Genomic DNA, 19,537 nt, shown 5'->3' on the forward strand with positions numbered 1-19,537 from the left:
TAAACGTTATTCGGATCTGCTTATCTTATTGCGTCGGAATTACTCTTCAAGTACCGCTTCTCCACTGGTTATGTTTTCCCGAAAGCCATTTCTGAATGTGACCGTTCGTATCAAATATGAAGAATGATAAAGAAAAATAAATGCAAATGTTCCACTACAAATGTGTAAGTTAAAACACGGTTAAATAACTGGGTTTATTTGTTTTTTTTTTGTTAACTATTTTGCTGCACGAAAAGATCGAAATGGTGCGAAGAGGAAATCGAAATTGGTGGCACCATGATTTAAATACTTTCGGTAATAACGATTATGTCGTCACGGAGAATTGTCACTTATTAGGTACCGGAACGTATATGTGCGAAAGATATATCGCCACAAACGTCGTGTGTTCACCCGACTGATCAAATCTACGGTTGACCATTGACAAACGAATTCGCAGAAGTGTGTGGCCTAAGGTAAGAAACGTACGTTTGCTGGACTCTACAAAATGAGAGATTCGTATAGCGAATTTTCACAAGACTTTTGATAGAGTACATGGTATAAGGATAGATTCTATGAAAAGAAATTACTTCATAAAACATAATTATTCAATATGAATATAATACAAGGTCCAAACACCCTTGATTAAAAATCCATAAACCTGAAAATATAACCGGGAATTCTTTGGCGGTATATGATCTGTATTGTTTAACAATAATATTGACCAAGAGTAAAAATGTTGGTCGCCAAAAGTAGAGAAATAAAATCTATACGCGAATTCTAAAGCGCCATCGGCATTTTGCTTAACGCCGCCATAGACTCAATCCTTTCTTTTTAATTTTAAACAGTTATTAATACACACAACCGATTTGTATACATAAGCTTGTATACTAATCCTAGCTAACAGATTTATAAATATGGAAACTGTTGTTGGAGCTTTCACTTTAACACTTTCCAAACGATTGCAACGCAGTAGATTGCAAAGTAAAATTTAGCTAATGGAAGGATACATTTATCCCGGTGGCAAATCGGTTTTCGTTTTCTCGTCCGTCATTTAAAATAAAGGAGCACTAATTTGAAACTACCACAACAGAAAAGTTAACTAATTGTCAAAAATTAATCGAAAAACTATCGAAAAATACCATAAAACAGTCATACTAACAGCTAATGATAAAAACAAAATTTTAATCTAATAAAAAAACAATGTCGGAAGAAAAAAAGTTTCGCGGTAAAAATTATACCGATGAACAGGAGACAATTCTTGTAGAACCGGTGTCTTCGGAATCGCGTCCGGGAGATTGAATTCTTACATGCGTGCAATCTATGGCTCCAATGACTTTCGGAAACTTGGCTATTGAAGATCTTCAATACGCGGGTACTTCATAAATTGTTTTGAAAAAGTCGTTATAGCAAAAGAAACTTCCTTAACAATCGCCAACAGTTATAAGAAAACTGTCACTTGCGTAGAATCTGAGAGTTATTAGAAAATTAACCCATGACTATATTATCGTTTCCCTGTAATAATGGTTTTTTACTATATGGAATTAGTTAAATATAATGAATGCACTTACTTCTTAACTTTAGATTCAAGTCGCAAAACAATTTTTTTCAAAACCAATAGCATCGCTTTTTCGCAAGCGAACCCTTTTATCAAATTCTTCATCACTGTAATGTTGGAAGTAATTTCTTTGGTCTTGATATCTGCGCCGATAGGTTCGCAATTCAGACAAATCGCTCGGGAATCCATTTTAAAATAAATTGGATGACTATTGAGTACGTTTTTAGCGGGCTCGAGGTCATTTTTAGAAGTTGAGTTTATAATTCAACAGTTTAGCATTTCAACACACTGCACTCGGTGAGGAGTGATCCTCGGACTTTCTGGGATTTGCAAATTTCGGTAGGTCGTCAACGCTACCTCATCAGCCAGAGAAGAGGATGAGAGCTGAGCGTCGAAACTTCTATTTATACCACATCTAGGAGTAAGTAATTAATCATTACATACTTATAGGTGTGACTTTACGTCAAAGCTTCGTCGCAAAACTTCTAAAGTGTGTGAAAGCTATATTCGTTGTCTGTTTGGAAACAATCTGTTTCCCAACTTTTCAGACGTAAATACAAGAACTAATTACTTAATTGTTGTATTCGAAACGTACGCATTTTTGAATGCAATTTGCATTATGCGATTGTTATAGAGCGTGCCTCCTTTTTTTGTTAATTAGTGATTTTAATCGACCTATGCTTACTATTGAGTACTTGACTTTACCGATTTTGATTTACATTTATTTATTTATTTAATATATAAAGCTATGAACAGCTCATTGGACTTAAAAAATATACAAGAAATTTTCAATATGATTGATTATTTGCGGAAGACAGGAACGCATTGACTCTGGTTGAATTTACATCGTAGGAACACTCATAGGATAATAAGTGGTACAATTCATTATAGTTGTCGCATAAAACTCGGAATGGGTCAAAACGGGAGTAGTTTGACCTGGCGATTTCCAGTGCTAATGGCCGAAATCGACGAGTTGGTCTAGAAGGAACGTTCCAATTTATGGACGTTATCAGGTGAAGTGAGTCCACACCTCCAGTAAGGAGCTTGTGAAGGAAGATCACGCCAGTACATATTCGACGATGCTTTAAAGTTGGCAGATTCAAAAGTCGCAGCCTGTCTTTGTAGGAAGGTAGTCGGCTTCCAGAGTCCCAGTTCAAACCACGTAAGGCAAATAGGAGAAACTGCTTCTGAACGGACTCAATCATGTCTTGATAGTGCTCATACTGTGGAAACCATCCGCATGAGCAGTATTCCAGCGTTGGACGAACTCAGGAAACATACAGGAGCTTTGTGATATACGGATCATCGAATTCCTTGGACCAGCGTTTGATGAAAGCTAATAAGGCCTTAGCTTTATTGGAGATAGTGCTGACATGGCGATTGAAGCATATCTTATGGTCAAATAGGACTCCAAGATCTAGGACAGTTTCAATGCGTTCTAGCGCTGATTGGCCAATGGAGTATGTACGCACAGCTGGATTGGAACGAAAAAATGTCATGGATTTACATTTATCTGGATTAAGCAGTAGCTTATTGACTTGGCACCAGGATTGAAGGTTATTTAAGTCAAGCTGGAGCTGCATGTGGGAACCAGGCGATGTCATATGCATACACAACTTGACATCATCCGCATACATAAGAACTTTGGAGGCCACGATAATTTGAGGAAGATCATTAATAAATAGACCATTATTATTTCTGAGCGATATTTTTTTCGCTTACAAAATAATCATTAAATGGAGATTTTTATTTTTTCACTCATAATGATTACGGTCCCTGCCTATAACTCTAGATATGCTACCAAGGAATGGGAGCCATACAAAGAAGCACAAAAAGCATACAAAAAAGCGATATACGCAGCCAAGAAAGACTCTTGGAGGACTTACTGCGAATCGCTAGAAGGTATAAAAGACTCGGCTAAACTAAGCAAGGTCCGTGCTAAAGGGTAGAGCTGCCAAACTATCGATAGTGTAGTCAGTCGACTGTTTGACAGCATTTCAGTCGACTGTTTCGATATTATCGACTAGTCGTTATTTGACATTAGAAGAAAAGTGTTTATCAATTCTATTCCAAGTAAATAATAAATAAAGCCTTAAATAGTATTGTTTGTTTTTTTTTAATCAGTCTGTATGTAAATTTAAATATACATAAAAGTCAAATTTTTAATTACTAAGGACCCATTGGTTCTTGTTTAAAAAAAGTAACATGTTAATATTTCTGGGCTTTAGAGCAGATCTTCGATCTGAAGCAATGTAACCCGCTTTGCTGAACATTCGCTCAGATTCAGTTGAGGTTGCTGGGATATGTAAATATTTCTTAGCGCAGCATTTCAAAGTTTTATATTTTGACTCCGACATCTACAAAAAGAGCAAACTCACAATATAAATTATTAATACAAAAATATGGGCAGATATTACCTCCCAATATTGTATTGGATTCTTCGCTGTAGAAATATTTATTTGCCTGAAATATTGTTCTGTACTGCACTTTTAAGGAATCCAAATATATCACGTCTTCCTAAGAGAGATGGTGACTGAGGCGATGACAAATTGCTAGAAGATACCTCAAGCGTTCCTTTTTCGATTAGTTCCACTTCACGCTTAAGCTCTGCTGCTGCTTCATAAGCGATCGATAAGGATTTGAAGCCTTCTTTTTTAAAGCGCGGATCTAAAAGAGTAGCTTTTTTTAATAATGGCATTCCCTCATATGATTTTAATCGGTTAACAAGACGCTCCAGCAAATATTCTCCAATAAAAGTGCCCTCCACTGTTTTCATATTTTGACAAGACTCCATTATATTTTTCAGAAGACCACACGTTAAAGGCAATATTAACGAAATTGTCACAGAATCGTTAGCAGATATTTTTTTCGTGGCATCGTCCACTTGGCTAAATAAATCTTCAATGTCTTCCAAAAACTCAATTTCCTCAGCGTTAAGCGGTTCCGGTGATTTCCGGGTACTTAGAAGAACCGTTGAAATAGAATCTTTCGTTAGTAAAATTCTATTTATCATTTTGTATGCGCTATTCCACCGCGTTGCTACTTCCTGGATTAAAGACAGGGGAGGGTTTCTAAGCTGCGCGGATCGGAATTTAGCATACGCAATTGAGCTACTTTTAAAAAAACCAACCAATTTTTTGCATTTAATAATAATGTCCTTCAGGGAATAATGCTTTAAAACGTCTTGCATAACTAAGTTTAGGGTATGAGCAAAACATGGCAAATTGAATTTCTGCAAAATCGTACAAGCCTTTTTCATGCTCTGAGCGTTATCAGTAACAACGGCTACAACCTTCTCCCGAATGTTCCACTCATCAAGTACCTTGTTAATTGAATCTGCAATATTTTGACCCGAATGATTGGTGTCATTAATCAATGGGCAAGTGGATAAAACCGCTGATCTTAGCTTGTCCTTTAATATAAAATGGCAAGTAACGGTTAAATAATTAACATTGGCCCTTGATGTCCAACCGTCTGACGTTATTGAGCAGTAATTTACACATTTGAGAAGATTTTGAAGACGTTCCTTGCATTTTTCGTATGACGTCATTAGACACACGTTTTGCAAGGCGGTTCTGCTAGGCAATTTGTATTTCGGGTCCAAAATGCTCACCAATTTTTTAAATCCGGTTTCTTCTACAATCCGAAAAGGTTGCATGTCTGATACAATTAAGTTCATCACAGCGTTGTCAATTTCAATCTTCCGGGGAGAGTCCTGCTCATAGTACGAGGGTGTAGTACTCTCGCTTATTTCCGGCTCAAGCAAAGACTGATCTTCGCAGTAAGCATGCTTCCTTCTGAGATGATCCCTTAGGTTTGAGGTGTTGTTGCTGGTCTTATATTGCTTGTTGCACAAAAGACATTTTGCGGTCGTCTTGTCGATTTTTTGGAACCTCTTCCATACATCGGAAGCTCTCGGTTTCCCTTTTTCTTGAGAGTCTACTCGTAACCAAATTAATAGATTATGCTGATTAAATAATTTAGTTATACTTACCATTTTCTTTGGAAACAGCTAAAAACTTCTCCATTTTAAATGAAAATAATTTCAAAAGATTCTTTTGATTTTATAAAGAAATATTAGAGTTAAACTATAGAAATGAGCTACAAACGGTACTTGATTAAAAAAAAAGGTCGATAGTAGTCGACTGAAAATCGACTGAACAATCGCAAAGCATACTATCGACTTGTAGTCGACTTCAGTCGATCTTTTGTCAGCTCTACTTTGCATCGTATTATTATGTGCGTGTTCAACTGTTTCTAAAACTGTATCTGAAAAGAATCCTTTGTTTGGTTCAGTCAACTTAGCGATCATGGGGCCTATGCTTCTATTCACCCTTTCGACTTGCCCATTTGTCTGCGGGGATCCGTTCGCTATCTTTATGTGTTTCACATCGTTCTCCTCTAAAAAGTCATGAAATTCATTGGACGTGAAGCATGTCCCTCGGTCTGAAATCACACATCTTGGCCTACTGTATGACCTGAAATAGTTCTTTAATGCTAATATAGCTTCTCTAGACTTTGTGGTTTTAGCCGGATAAAGTCTTACGAACTTTGTGAATGCGTCTATAATTACTAAAACATGTTTATCTACTCTTATCTACCGGACAATAGTGGTCTATGTGTATAACGTCAAAGGCAATGCTTACTTTGGGCATATTATGTAGAAAACCTTCATCTTTTCCAGACTTATCAGAATAGGCGATACATTTCAAACAATTATTAATGTGTTGCTTGCATTTTTCACGAACTTTGGGGAACCAGTAGCTTTTTGAGATAACTTCTACCATTTTATTTATTCCTACGTGTCCTAACTGATCATGATAACTAAACATAACATGACTTTCCATTTCGTTTGGCACATAAAATAAAAGAGAATCCCTATCCTTTTTCCTGTAAACTATTCCGTTGCGCATTTCGTAATCCTTAAGTTCTGTCTGTTGAAGTTGCTCTACTATACTTTTTATTTTTTCATCTCTACTTTGACAAATAACTAAGTTTTCCTCAAACAAATTAGAATCAATCGTTAGTATGTGCGTGTTTCTACTAAGTGCATAGACATGTATCATACGGTTACCAGCTCTATGTTCTAAAGTATAGTCATAATCTTGAAGAAAAAGCGCCCTCCGAGCTATTCTTGGGCATAGTTCCTTTTTATTTAACGCAAGAGAAAAACACTTCTATCTGTAACTATTTTGAACTCTATTCCCTGAAGATATATCCTAAAACGTTGTAACGCGTAAACCACTGCGAGCGTTTCTAGTTCGAAACTATGGTATTTCACCTCCACATCTGTCGTGCGTTTTGAAAAATAGAATACCGGGTGAAACTTATTTTTTTCTGCATTAAAATTGAGCCAAAACCTAGGGGGCTAGCATTACAGTGTAGCTCTGTCGGATCTGTTGTGTTTTCAACGCCAAAATAGGGGATTCTAAAAAAAAAAATGTACTTTTAACATCTCACAACACTCTAACTCTTTTGCACCAAATTTGAACTTTTTATCCTTTCTTACAAGATCATATAATGGCTTAGCTTTTGTTGAGAAGTCTTTAACGAATCGTCTGAAGTAGGAGCACAATCCAAGGAAACTTTGAACTTCATGCGTTTTTGTCGGAATAGGAAATCTTTAACAGCTTGCATACCTTTTGAATCGGGTTTAATACCCTCACTCGATATTATGTATCCTAAATATTTTATTTCACTTTGGAGAAACTCGCACTTGTCTAATCTAAGTTCTAACTTGTTATCTACCAATCGCTTAAATACATCCGTTAATATTTCTATGTGACTCTTACTATCTTTCGTTGCTATCAAAAGCCGAGTCGATATAGCCATGTCCGTCTGTCCGTTCGTCTGTCCGTCCGTATGCACGCTGAGATCTCGGAAACTACAAAAGCTAGATTGAGATTTTCCACACATATTCTTGGGCCTCCTACGCAGCGCAAGTTTATTTCAGCCGAGCGCCACGCCCCCTCTAACGCCCACAATCGCCCACTAACGATTTTAAAATGTGTCCTGCGCCCACATCTTTAAAGATTTCCGAGAAGTATAAATGCAATTTTGTTTGTGTATATTTATACCTATCGAAATGTAGAAGACATTTTTCAAATCGGACCATTCAATAAAAAGTTATACGCAATCAAAAAAAATGGTATATATCCATCTCCCTCGCAATCCCTTTAGCGGAGTGACGGGTATTAGAAACTCGGGACAACAACCCGACTATAGCGTTCTCTCTTGTTAAGATCTAACTTGGTAAAAATAATTTTTTCGGAAAGTTTATCAATAAAGGCGTCTATAAGAGGGGGGGGAGGAGTAATTATCTTTCAACATGTTCTTATTTAATGTTCTGTAATCTACGCATATTCTTAATTCTCCAGACTTTTTCTTAACTAAAACTAATGGTGACGCATACTCGGACTCGCTTACTCGAACAATACCGTTCTGAATGTAATCATCTAATAAATTCTGGACCTGACTTTTCCCTACTAGGCATACCTGCAAGGGTATATAATATAATAGTATAATTATACCCGTTACTCGTAGAGTAAAAGGGTATATTGTATTCGTGCAAAAGTATGTAACAGCTAGAAGGAAGCGTTTCCGACCCCATAAAGTATATATATTCTTGATCAGGATCACTAGCCGAGTCGATCTAGCCATGTCCGTCTGTCCGTCTGTCTGTCCGTCTGTCTGTCTGTCTGTCTGTCTGCATGAACGCTGAGATCTCGGAAACTATAAAAGCTAGAAGATTGGCATTTTGCATGAATATTCTAGGAGCTCCTACGCAGCGCAAGTTTGTTTCAAAAAGGTGCCACGCCCCCTCTAACGCCCACAAGCCCCCTTTAACGCCCACAGTTTTGAAGCTATTATGAATATAGTAACTGATATGTATTCGCTTCGTCAATACCTATCGATTGGCCAAGTAAAAAATTGCCACGCCCACTCTAACGCCCACAAACCCAATAAACGCTTAAGCCTGGCCAGCGCCTACATTTCCGCCTTTCATGACCAGTAGTACCAATATCTGGCGGTAGATGGCGCAATACAATATACACTAGCGCCATCTAGGAAATGGCATTGGAAAAAATCTGCGTTTTTTTCTGTGGTCATTCTAATTCACATTATGTTAATGCAAATTTTAAATTATTTGAAATGGGGCGCGCATTTTGTCTCTTTTTGCTCGTATACGTTTTTCACAAGTGTATCTACCTGCGCTAGAGAGAGACGGAAGATGTGCTAGGCAGAATTGAAAGTTCTAGAAAGCCTCTTCTAGAAAGAGATCCCTGGGTAAAAATCGAGCGGCGAAAAACATATAAGAAGGCACATTTCTATTAAGTTGTTTAGCTGAGTAACGGGTATCTAATAGTCGAGGCACTCGACTATAGCGTTCTCTCTTGTTTTTTCTAAAAAGGTGGTGCGCAAACTAGCAAACTTATTCAATTTATTTGTGTTTCAGTAGTGCCAGAGCGAAGATGGGTGGAAAAGAAAATCAGATAAATATATGCTTGTATAAATGGGATCTTAATCAAAAGTGTTTGGTAATTGACAATTTTTTTGGTTTGCCCATTTGAGAGTGACAACGTTTTTGCTCCAAGTGTACCTTGTAGGGTATTGTGACGAATTTTTTGTAGGGTATGGTGAAGAACTTTTTTTATTCAAGAATTTGAATGGTGATCGTTGATTTTATTTAAAACAAGAGAGAACGCTATAGTCGGGTTGGTGTCCCGACTATTTAATACCCGTCACTCAGCTAAAGCGAACGCTGTACTCGGGTTGGTGTCCCGACTATAATCGTAACTTAGCAAAAGGGAGTGCGAGGGAGATAGATATATAAATTTTGATTGCGTAGAACTTTTTAATGAATGGTCCGATTTGAAAAATGTCTTCTACATTTCGATAGGTATAAATATACACAACAAAATTGCATTTATACTTTTCGGAAATCTTTAAAGATGTGGGCGCAGGACCCATTATAAAATCGTTAGTGGGCGATTGTGGGCGTTAGAGGGGGAGTGGCGCTCGGCTAAAATAAACTTGCGCTGCGTAGGAAGCCAAAGAATATGTGTGGGAAATCTCAACCTTCTAGCTTTTGTAGTTGCTGAGATCTCAGCGTTCATACAGACAGACAGACGGACAGACAGACGGACAGACGGACAGACGGACATGGCTATATCGACTCGGCTTGTGACCCTGATCAAGAATATATATACTTTATGGGGTCGGAAACGCTTCCTTGTAGCTGTTACATACTTTTGCACGAATCTAGTATACCCTTTTACTCTACGAGTAACGGGTATAAAAACACTAATATTACCATATAACATTGAATGCTTCAGTTTTATTGTTGTTTTGTATTGTTATTATATGTGCCGTCAGTTAAATTTAATTTAAAAAAAAATTGCACTTTAACCAATTTATTATACCCGTTACTCGTAGAGTAAAAGGGTATTTTAGGTTCGTGCAAAAGTATGTAACAGCTAGAAGGAAGCGTTTCCGACCCCATAAAGTATATATATTCTTGATCAGGGGCACTAGCCGAGTCGATCTAGCCGTGTCCGTCTGTCCGTCTCTCCCTCTGTCCGTCTGTCCGTCTGTATGAACGCTTAGATCTCAGAAACTACAAAAGCAAGAAAGTTGAGATTTCCCACACATATTCTTTGGCTTCCTACGCAGCGCAAGATGGCCCACTAACGATTTTAAAATGGGTCCTGCGCCCACATCTTTAAAGATTTCCGAGAAGTATAAATGCAATTTTGTAGAAATGTAGAAGACATTTTTCAAATCGGACCATTCATTAAAAAGTTATACGCAATCAAAATTTATATATCTATCTCCCTCGCACCTTTAGCTGAGTGACGGGTATTAGATAGTCGGGACACCAACCCGACTATAGCGTTCTCTCTTGTTTTTCAGTAAATTTGGCCATTATCTTATTACTTCTTTGTTTTCCGTATGCAAAAAACCTTTTCCGTAAATTAAATATTCTGTAAAAAGGATGGTTGACGCCAAACTCTGTGGGATATTGCTACATTGGAATTTCGAATCGTACTTTTACAAAAATATGCTCAGTAGATGTAAGCAACGTTCTGCTTTTACACTTTTAAAAAATATTTATTTTTGGGGAAGTTACATTAAAAAACGAATCGTTCGTCACCTTACCCTACAACTTTTGAAAGTGCAAAAAAAGAATGGTTCACGCCAAACGCTGTAGGACTTAGCTGCGTTGGAATTTTAAATCGTACTTTTACCTAGTAAATGTAGATGTAGATGTAAGCAACTTTCTGCTTTTACACTTTTAAAAAATATTGCTTTTTGGAAAAGTTGTATTCAAAAAACGAATCGTTCATCACCTTACCCTACACTCCCTTACGGCTTACAACATCGACATGGATGGTCATTTTCACTTGTTATTATTTTTTTAATGCTTCATGTTACTGAAGTTAAATCAAAAGTTGCCAGTGATGTTAAAAAAAAAGCATTTTAAAACAGAATGGACAAAATTGTGTTACTGTTTTCATAGGGGACAGTCCCCACAACAGCAAATATAATATCCTCGTTGGACAGCGGTTCCATATGAATTTATCTATAAATTAAATTTATTTATAAATGAAGACATTTACTTACCATGAATCCGGAAATAAGAAAACCTTTATACGATTACAATTTCTTATTGCACATAGCCACTGTTGAAATTCCTCAGCCCAATTCATGACTGTGCTTTTTGGACAAAGTATCAAAATTTTTGAAGTATTTAAGTCCTTGTAAGATATTACGGTATGTAGTAAAGCAATCAACTAAAATAAAAATAATTTTAAGTATTACAATTACATTTATTCGGACGCCTTTACTTGAAAATAAAAATTTCAATATATAAATATTTCAATATTTTTAGAAAAAGTCATTTTTGTTTAAATTGAGTAGGTCATAAAAGCTTGTATTAGCTAATTCTGTTAGTAAATTTCCAAATATATACCACATAAAAAAGAGAACGGAATATCCGAGTCCCTCGTAGTTTGACATCAATACAATTTTAGGACAATACTAATGAAATGTATGAACTATCTGCATACAAAAATGTGTATATTTAATTCAGCCCCTAAGTCTAGCACCCACATTTTTAAAGATTTGGAGAAATTGGAATTTGGTTTTAGTGTACTTTTTTAACAAAAAATCACAAACTTATAATATTCTAAAACCCTACGATTTACACCAAAACTAAATGTCTTTAATTCTAAAATCCTATGATTTACACCAAAATCAAAACTCTTATTTTCAGATTTATCTTTGATTTTTAGTATTATTAAAAAATAATAAAACAAAAATATTAAAAATGTTTACTAAAATAAATTAACAAAACTTGCCGTTCCAGACGGCTTTTGAATCAGATTCTGTGTCAATTTTATTTCAAAGCCACAACCAGGATTTTCTAAAATATACATAAATATTGAATAAATAATAATAAAAAAAAAATGATAATGGGATTCAACAAAATTATAGAGTAAACCCATGGTAAGACGATTAAAATATTTCATCACATTAATCAAGGATTGCCATTAACTTACATAGAAAACTATTATTGTTTATTACATTTTTAAACAAAAATTAACTGTTGCTTGTAATTCGATCGTCCGTTACGTGTTTAATCTTCGTCGCACTGACCACACTTCCCACCTAGTCAATAATGTTCTTGACCTTAGCCTTAGTCAGTGGATTGACCTCAAAACATTAACTTTTATTCATAAGATTGTGTGCACCCGTGAACCGTCTTACTTGTTTCAGAAACTTCTTCCAGCTCAATCGCAAAGAACACAAAATTTTATTATCCCTCGATATAAAACCTTATACAATTCTTAATCAATGCAATTCGCCTAAGGAACTATCTCCCACATGCTATCAAAACCATTAGAACCGCGTCTCAATTTAAATCGAAAATCAAAGAATTGATGCTAGATCAAAATTAGTTGCAAACTTATAATCAAATTATCAACCCAACTTTGTTAGATTTTAAGTATTACTTTTAAATTAAATTCTACTTGTTACTTAATCCGATGTGACTAGCGCAATAAATATAAGTTTTTACTTGTAGTGTTAGGATATAAACAAATAAAATTGAAAATTGAAACATTTTCTATAAAATAAAATAATTTGATTGTCTGATCGTGACCTAAGCCATTTTTAAGTGTTGTTATAAAATTAAAATTCGTGTTGTTAGTATTGATAACACTTAACATGAAATCGAATTGGCGAAAAATGCCTAATATACCAATATTATACGTAACCTTTCATGATTACGGTCCCTAAAAAATATTATTTAAACGAAATATTAATTTGCGGGCAAAGTATGACTGTTTGATGGAGCAGGAGCGTTTTCCTGACCCACATGAGACTCTTGGGAGTCGGGGGGATAGTTAAGTTAGTGAAGCAAATACAACCGTCTTGTCGCAGTACCAAAATTGAACTCTTTATTCTTACGTCGTATAATAGCCTTCGTGGCTAGTGTGGTGAATTACTTGAGAGCGTGAACTAAAGCTTTACCACTGAAAGCGCAGCTCAGGTTAACAAATTAGATCAATACACTTCAAGAAAGATCAATTGCAATATTGACTGCAATATTCGAAGATCCAGTCGACCAGTTTGATTTGGCCTGAAGTTCGTGAAGATACTCCGTAGACCAGCGCCTCCAGATGTGTTGCTTGATGGCGCTGACACGATTCCATCGTTGAGAGCAGTTGAGCTGATCATCCTTGACAGGCCAGTCTGGGAGTGCTCGAAGGGAGTTCCCGGTTAAGAAATGACCAGGCGTTAAGACGGCCAAATCGCTAGGATCTGATGAGTGTGGAGAGAGCGGGCGAGAATTTAGGATTGCCTCAGTCTCAGCAGCGACAGTTGAGAGCTCCTCGAAGGTTAGTCGTGCATCCTTGAGCGTGCGGCACAAGAGATTCTTGGCGCTTTTAACAGCAGCCTCCCAGAGGCCGCCGAAGTGTGGAGCCCTAGGAGGTATAAAATGGAACGTTACAAATTCGTTTGTACAGTAGGGGAGAGTGGGGGAATTTCGTCACAGGGGCAATTTCGTCACCTGCAATATCTCGGAATCCATAAGTCGTAAAAATATATAATTTTTTTGTTTTAGTCCTTCAAGACGGCCAGACACAACCAATGCACTTGTTTTGCACAGAAGGCCAAGATAATTAAGCTATAATATTAAATGTGTTTTAACAGTTCAAAAGCTACATTTAGTTCTCGACGAAATTTTTTCTGTATGCCACAATTCAAAAGGAATAAGATACACGATTTTTTATATAATACACAGTGCTATAATGTGCATTTCTACGTCAGTGATTTTTAACTTCGCGCCTAATTTCGCAAGAAAAATAATTATTTCTAAAAAAGTACGGTCTGGGGAAATTTCGCCACCCTACGCTAAGGGTAATTTCGCACCTATTTTAAATACATATTTTTATATTTGACGAGCTGGCTAACGAACAGACTACCAGCAGCAGCAACAAATATAGGACGTCAACAAAAATGGTACGCTTGATCAGTGTAGCATATTTTCAGGCGTTAAACTCCCTACATTTTTCAGGTGACGAAATTTCCCCAGTTGTGTGGTGATTTTACCCCCCTGTGTGGTGAGATTGCCCCAGTATATTGGTTTTACATTTTATTTTTTTATAAATCACCAAGCTAATTAAAAAAATAGGGGAATGTCACATTTTAAAGCTTGGTGCTAACCGCATTCAACAATAAAAATAGAAATATGATAACGTGTCTCAAGATGGACAAAAAATAGCTTTGAAAAAATGCTGACGAAATTCCCCCACTCTCCCCTACGATGTAATGTCTTGCTGGTTCTTGGTGCTGAAGAAAAAGTCCTTCAGGTCTTGCAACTTGTTGCTCGCGCCTACAAAATTCGTCGCATTGTCGCAAAAAATGTCTGAAGACAGCCCACGTCTGGCGATCATCCGCTTCAGAGCACCCAAGAACGAATCAGTTGATAGTTCTCCGACGATTTCGATGTGCGCTGCCTTCGTGGCGAAGCACACAAATATTGCGATGTAGCTTTTAACGGGCACCTTTCCTCGAACGCGTAGATAGGTATGAACAGGCCCGCAAAAGTCTATCCCACACCGAGCAAATGGTCTTGACAGGGTAAGTCTCTCGACTGGGAGGTTGCCCATAAGTTGTTGCAGCAACTTAGGCCTGTAGCGCACACAGTGGACACAGTTGCGTACAACACGACGAGCGACATCTCGGGCATTCACGACCCAAAACTCCAGCCGCATTAGTCCCACCAGGACCTTTGGACCAGCATGGTAGTTCCGCAGGTGTAGATGACGTACGTAGTTGACGACAGCAACATCCTTAGCGGGAAGCAATATGGGATGCTTGTGAGTGTCTGGGATCGATGCGAGTTCCAATCGTCCTCCGACGAGAAGTAGGTTGAATCCATCTGTGATCTGCAAGAAGGGCGATAAGAATTTAAGATGGCTACGAACCGGCGCGCCCCTTTGCAAAAGAGTTATTTCCTCGATGAAATAACGCTGTTGTAGGTTCCATGCGACGCAAAGCATGGCCCTTCGCAGTTCCAGAGGGGAAAGTGACCCCGTAGTAAAGGGTTTTTTCTTCCGACATCTGTCGCAAAATCGAAGCATCCATGCTACCAGTCTTAGGCCAGACTGGTGTGATTCCTTGTTGTGCAGGGCTTCCATGACACTATTTCTGGAAGGCGGTGTTGATGCAAGGAATGCTGATTTGCGTTTTTCTCACGATACGACGTCCATGTCCAGATTGCCGTGTACGTTCGGTGGCCATAATGTCGGCAGATTTGATAGAAATGTAGGTCCGTGGAACCATGTTGAGTTGGTGAGTTCTGCGAGGTTGCATCCTCTGGAGATCATGTCAGCTGGGTTATGCCGTGTCGGAACGAACCTCCAATGACAGTCTGGCGTGAATTCTTGGATGTCGGATATCCGGTTGCCGACAAACGTAGAAAGTGTCGCAGAATGTTGTCGAATCCAATGCAACACTAGCTGTGAATCTGTCCACAGAAAAGTATCGGGCGTGTGTTTTAGAAACGCTGCCCTCATCTAGTTGTCTTCTTCTTCGGCAGCATCTTCTTCTCAGTTGGTGCCACACGCGACTTTGAGGCGATTAGATGAACTTCCACGTGGCCATCGGCAAGCCTTGTTCTTGCGTAAATGCAACATCCATACCCCCTTATTGAAGCATCGGTGAAGCCATGAAGTTGTAGTTCATCTGAATGGGGCTGCAGGCAGAAACGAGGGATGAGCAGAGAGTCCAAATGCTGTAGCGACGACACGAACTATAGCCACGCTTGTTGGAGTGTCATTGGGACTGATTCATCCCACTGTAGTTGAAGAAGCCAAATTTCCTGTAGAAGGATTTTTGCCACCATAATAACTGGCGAGACAAGTCCCAGCGGATCGAAGAGGGATGACGCCACTGAGAGGATGGTTTGCTTTGTGATCCTTTCCGGAGCTGTGCTGCAGTTGAATGAGAATTTGAAGACGTCTTCTCGTTGGTCCCACTTCAGTCCCAATGTGCTTGTGGGGCGTAGTCGTCGAGATTTAGCTCCTTGACCGTTGTATCATTGACGAAATCCTGATGGTTGAAGTGTCATTTTGCCAGTTCCATCTTGCCGGCCGTGAGGATATCGATGACTTCGGTTCGAATCTGGTTCAATTGATCTAACGTATCTGCTCCACCGAGAAAGTCATCCACATAAAAACACGATTTTATGGCTTCAGCTCCAATTTGATGTGAACTTGCATGTTGATCGGCGAGGTGAGACAGGCTGCGAATTGCTAGATACGGCGCTGATGCGGTGCCGTAGGTAACGGTGTTCAGCTGGTATGTGCGATTCTCCTGGTCGATGTGGCTTCTTCATAGGATGTACTGAAATTTACGATGCGCTGGGTCGATTAATACCTGCCGGTACATCTTGACGACGTCAGCAGTTATTACATAACGATGACTCCGGAACCTTAGTAAGAGTGTAAACAAGTCTGGTTGAATCGTGGGTCCAACTAGAAGAATGTCGTTTAGGGACTTGTAAGTGCTTGTCGGGCACGGGGCGTCAAAGACTACCCTTAGTTTCGTTGACGTGCATACAGTGGTGTGGTATGTAGTAGTGGGGTTCGTTGAGGAGTGGACTGGTTACTAATTCCATGTGACCCAAGCGCTCATATTCATCCATGAATTTTGTGTATTCGGCTCGCAAATTCGCGTTTCGGCTTAAGCGACGTTCCAACGATGCGAATCTTAGCCGTGCTGTTTCAAGAGACCTCCCCAGCAGATTACGGTCATCCTTGAAAGGCAGTTGAACCATCAGTCTTCCATCCGCTACTTGACAGACAGATTTTTGGAAGATCGATTCACAGTAAGTGTTAATGGCGTAGTAGAAATTTCCTCTATGCGCCATAAGCGCTCCAAGTTCAGGTTTATTGAATCCTCTGATGAAAGGAAACTGTGGGCTTGGGCGGCATGGCCTTGATTGGCAGTGCGCCCTGATACTACCCATCCAAAGATCGTCTTTTGCAACATGGGGAGATGGGGGCCCAACTTAATTTGGCCAATAGACAAAGCGGTGAAGAACGTTTCCGTGCCAAGAAGTAGGTCGATATGGCGAGACTGATAAAATCTCTCATCAGCCAGTGGAGCGTTTTCTGGGAGGTTCCATGATGAAATGTCGATTTCTGCATCAGGTTGATAGGCGATTCTCGAGGTTATACAGCATTCGACGGGTAACTCTGCGTCACCGAATCGTGACTTGACAACGGTCGAAGTGCGATGCTTGATGCGGGTGAAAGAATCGCCGATGCTTCGAATGTCGATGTGTCCCTTGCTTCGGGGCAAACGAAGTTGTTAAGCGAAGTCTTCGGACATGAAGTTAACTTGGGAGCACGAGTACAGTAGGGCACGTCCTGGTACGTAGTTGTCCACAGCATCCTGCACTAGGATTATGGCTGTAGCCAGAATGACTTGGTCGTGGTGGGTATCAACGTGTGCGTGAGTGACGGCCTCAGCGACATGGTGCTGAGGTGGCGCGATAGGCGGACTTGGCCGTCGAGGACTCCTTGATTCCTGTCCTGACGAATCGAAGTGAAGCATAGTGTGATGCAGCCGGGAGCATATTCTGCACCTATTTGAAGATGGACAGTTTGATGGATGATGAGCCTTTCCTAGGCAGTTTGTGCACAGCGATTTTGTCCGGACAGCTTCTAGGCGTTGGGCAGGCGTCATGTTTTGAAGTCGCGGACATCTGAAAATCCGATGATCCCTGCCGGAGCATATAGGACACGTTTGCGTGGAGCACGTAAAGCTGTGGCCCATGTGTAGAGCTTGCGGTTGCCGCATTCTGCCAGATGGATTTTGAGCCGTATTCGTATTGCCGAAGTGATGTATTGAGGACTCCAAGTGTTGACAGTGCCGCTCAATCAATGTTAAGCAGGCATTCCAAGAGGGTAATGTGGCGAACGTGAGAGATTCATTCCAGAGCTGTCGAGTTCTCTTGTCTACCTTTTCCATGACAATAGTAATTAACATCGCTTGAGCTATCTGCGCTTCGGATCCTAAAGATCGCATCGAGTTGAACAACGCTGATGCGTTGTCAACCAGGCTGCGCAACTGTACACTATTTTCAGTGGTCACAGTTGGCAATTTGAAGAGTGACGCTATGTTGTCCAGGAATACGATGGTGCGGTTATCGACCTGCTCTTTAGGCGTAGTAAGGCCTTGGTGTAATTCTCTGGAGTGACTTGAAACGCCTTGATGGTTTCTAAGCCGGCGCCTCTGAGACAGTTTATGAGGTGATTAAACTTCTCGATCGACGATAGCGCTTCCCGCTGTGCACGCCGTCTCCAAGCTGATCCTTTATGGTGACCTTTATAGCGATGAACATATCTTCCAGCTCGGCCCGGTAGTTTAGCTGTTCCTCTGTTGAGTCGAGTGCCTCGATTTTGAAATATGCCTCCAAAATAGCTTGCCGACACGTGAGTTCGGCTGGCGTCAGCGCGGCATTTGGCTTCTCAACCTTTTCCGTCTTGGCGACTGCTGTTCCAGTGCGGGAAATGCTCATTCGTATGTTGGATCGCTTCTGTTTTAATACGTCCAGCGGTGTGTGGATCACTTGCAATCAGTCCTTGTAAAGTGTATGTAGTTATAAATTAGAGCTTCTGGTGTGTGGTTATAAACGTATGCTGCCAACTTATGTAGTCGAATGTCTGGCAACGCTCTGTTTCCGTAATGAACCAGTTCCAGGTTGGTGCGTTGCGCGGTGACTGCTATTGGCACTCGTGGTGACTGTATGCGTGTACAGTGGACTTGCAGGTTAAAACCGAAAGCACTGCAGTGACGGCGGAATGAGACCAAAGGAGACTCCGCGATTGTCGTGAGCGCTCTGGCGGCGTTGGCACCGATGACGTAACCTTACCGTTGCACAGTGTAAGATTTTGCCAATCTAGGGGGACTTAAATCAGTAGGAGTCGTATTTTTAAAGATATCGGCTTCAAATTTTGAGTGAATATTCTAGTAAGCCCAACGATTATGTTGGACATAAAAAAATGGGTGTGGCACTTTTGGGGGCGTTAAAAATTGAAAAAAAAACTGTTTTTTTTAAGATAAAAACCCCAAAAAAAATATTTAAAAAAATGTTCGACATTTTTAACTATTTTTTTATTTTTTGTTATAATTTTCGCCAACTTCAAAAATTTTGTTTTTAATTTTTGGAGACCGCTTTTTTTTTCTTTTTTTTGAAAAATGTTGAATTTTGGTTATATGCTCATGTTTTTAGCTGTAACTTCGATGTTATAAGCTGAGCAGCTGCAAATAAGGTTTTATATTAAAGATAATTGATAACAAAAACAAAAAAACTTTGGTTTATATTTTTAAGATTTTTTTTTATTAAATGGTAACAATTCAAACTTCATGTGTACATCGTCTAGTGGAGACAGTGACTCAAAAATGTCTTTTTGAGCACTTACC

At 39.3% G+C, this 19,537-nt stretch overlaps 1 protein-coding gene across 1 annotated transcript in view; it reads right to left on the reverse strand.

The window, feature by feature from the left end:
* Window positions 1-19,537, reverse strand: part of LOC138912734 (transcriptional regulator ATRX homolog) — a 1,213,613-nt gene that overhangs the window by 1,008,261 nt on the left and 185,815 nt on the right. The window contains exon 5 of the mRNA XM_070213992.1: window positions 11,159-11,328. Coding sequence (XP_070070093.1) covers window positions 11,159-11,328 — 170 coding nt within the window. The remainder of the gene's footprint in view (window positions 1-11,158; window positions 11,329-19,537) is intronic.

This window comes from Drosophila takahashii, chromosome 2R (genome assembly GCF_030179915.1).
Source record: "Drosophila takahashii strain IR98-3 E-12201 chromosome 2R, DtakHiC1v2, whole genome shotgun sequence".
NCBI lineage: Eukaryota > Metazoa > Arthropoda > Insecta > Diptera > Drosophilidae > Drosophila > Drosophila takahashii.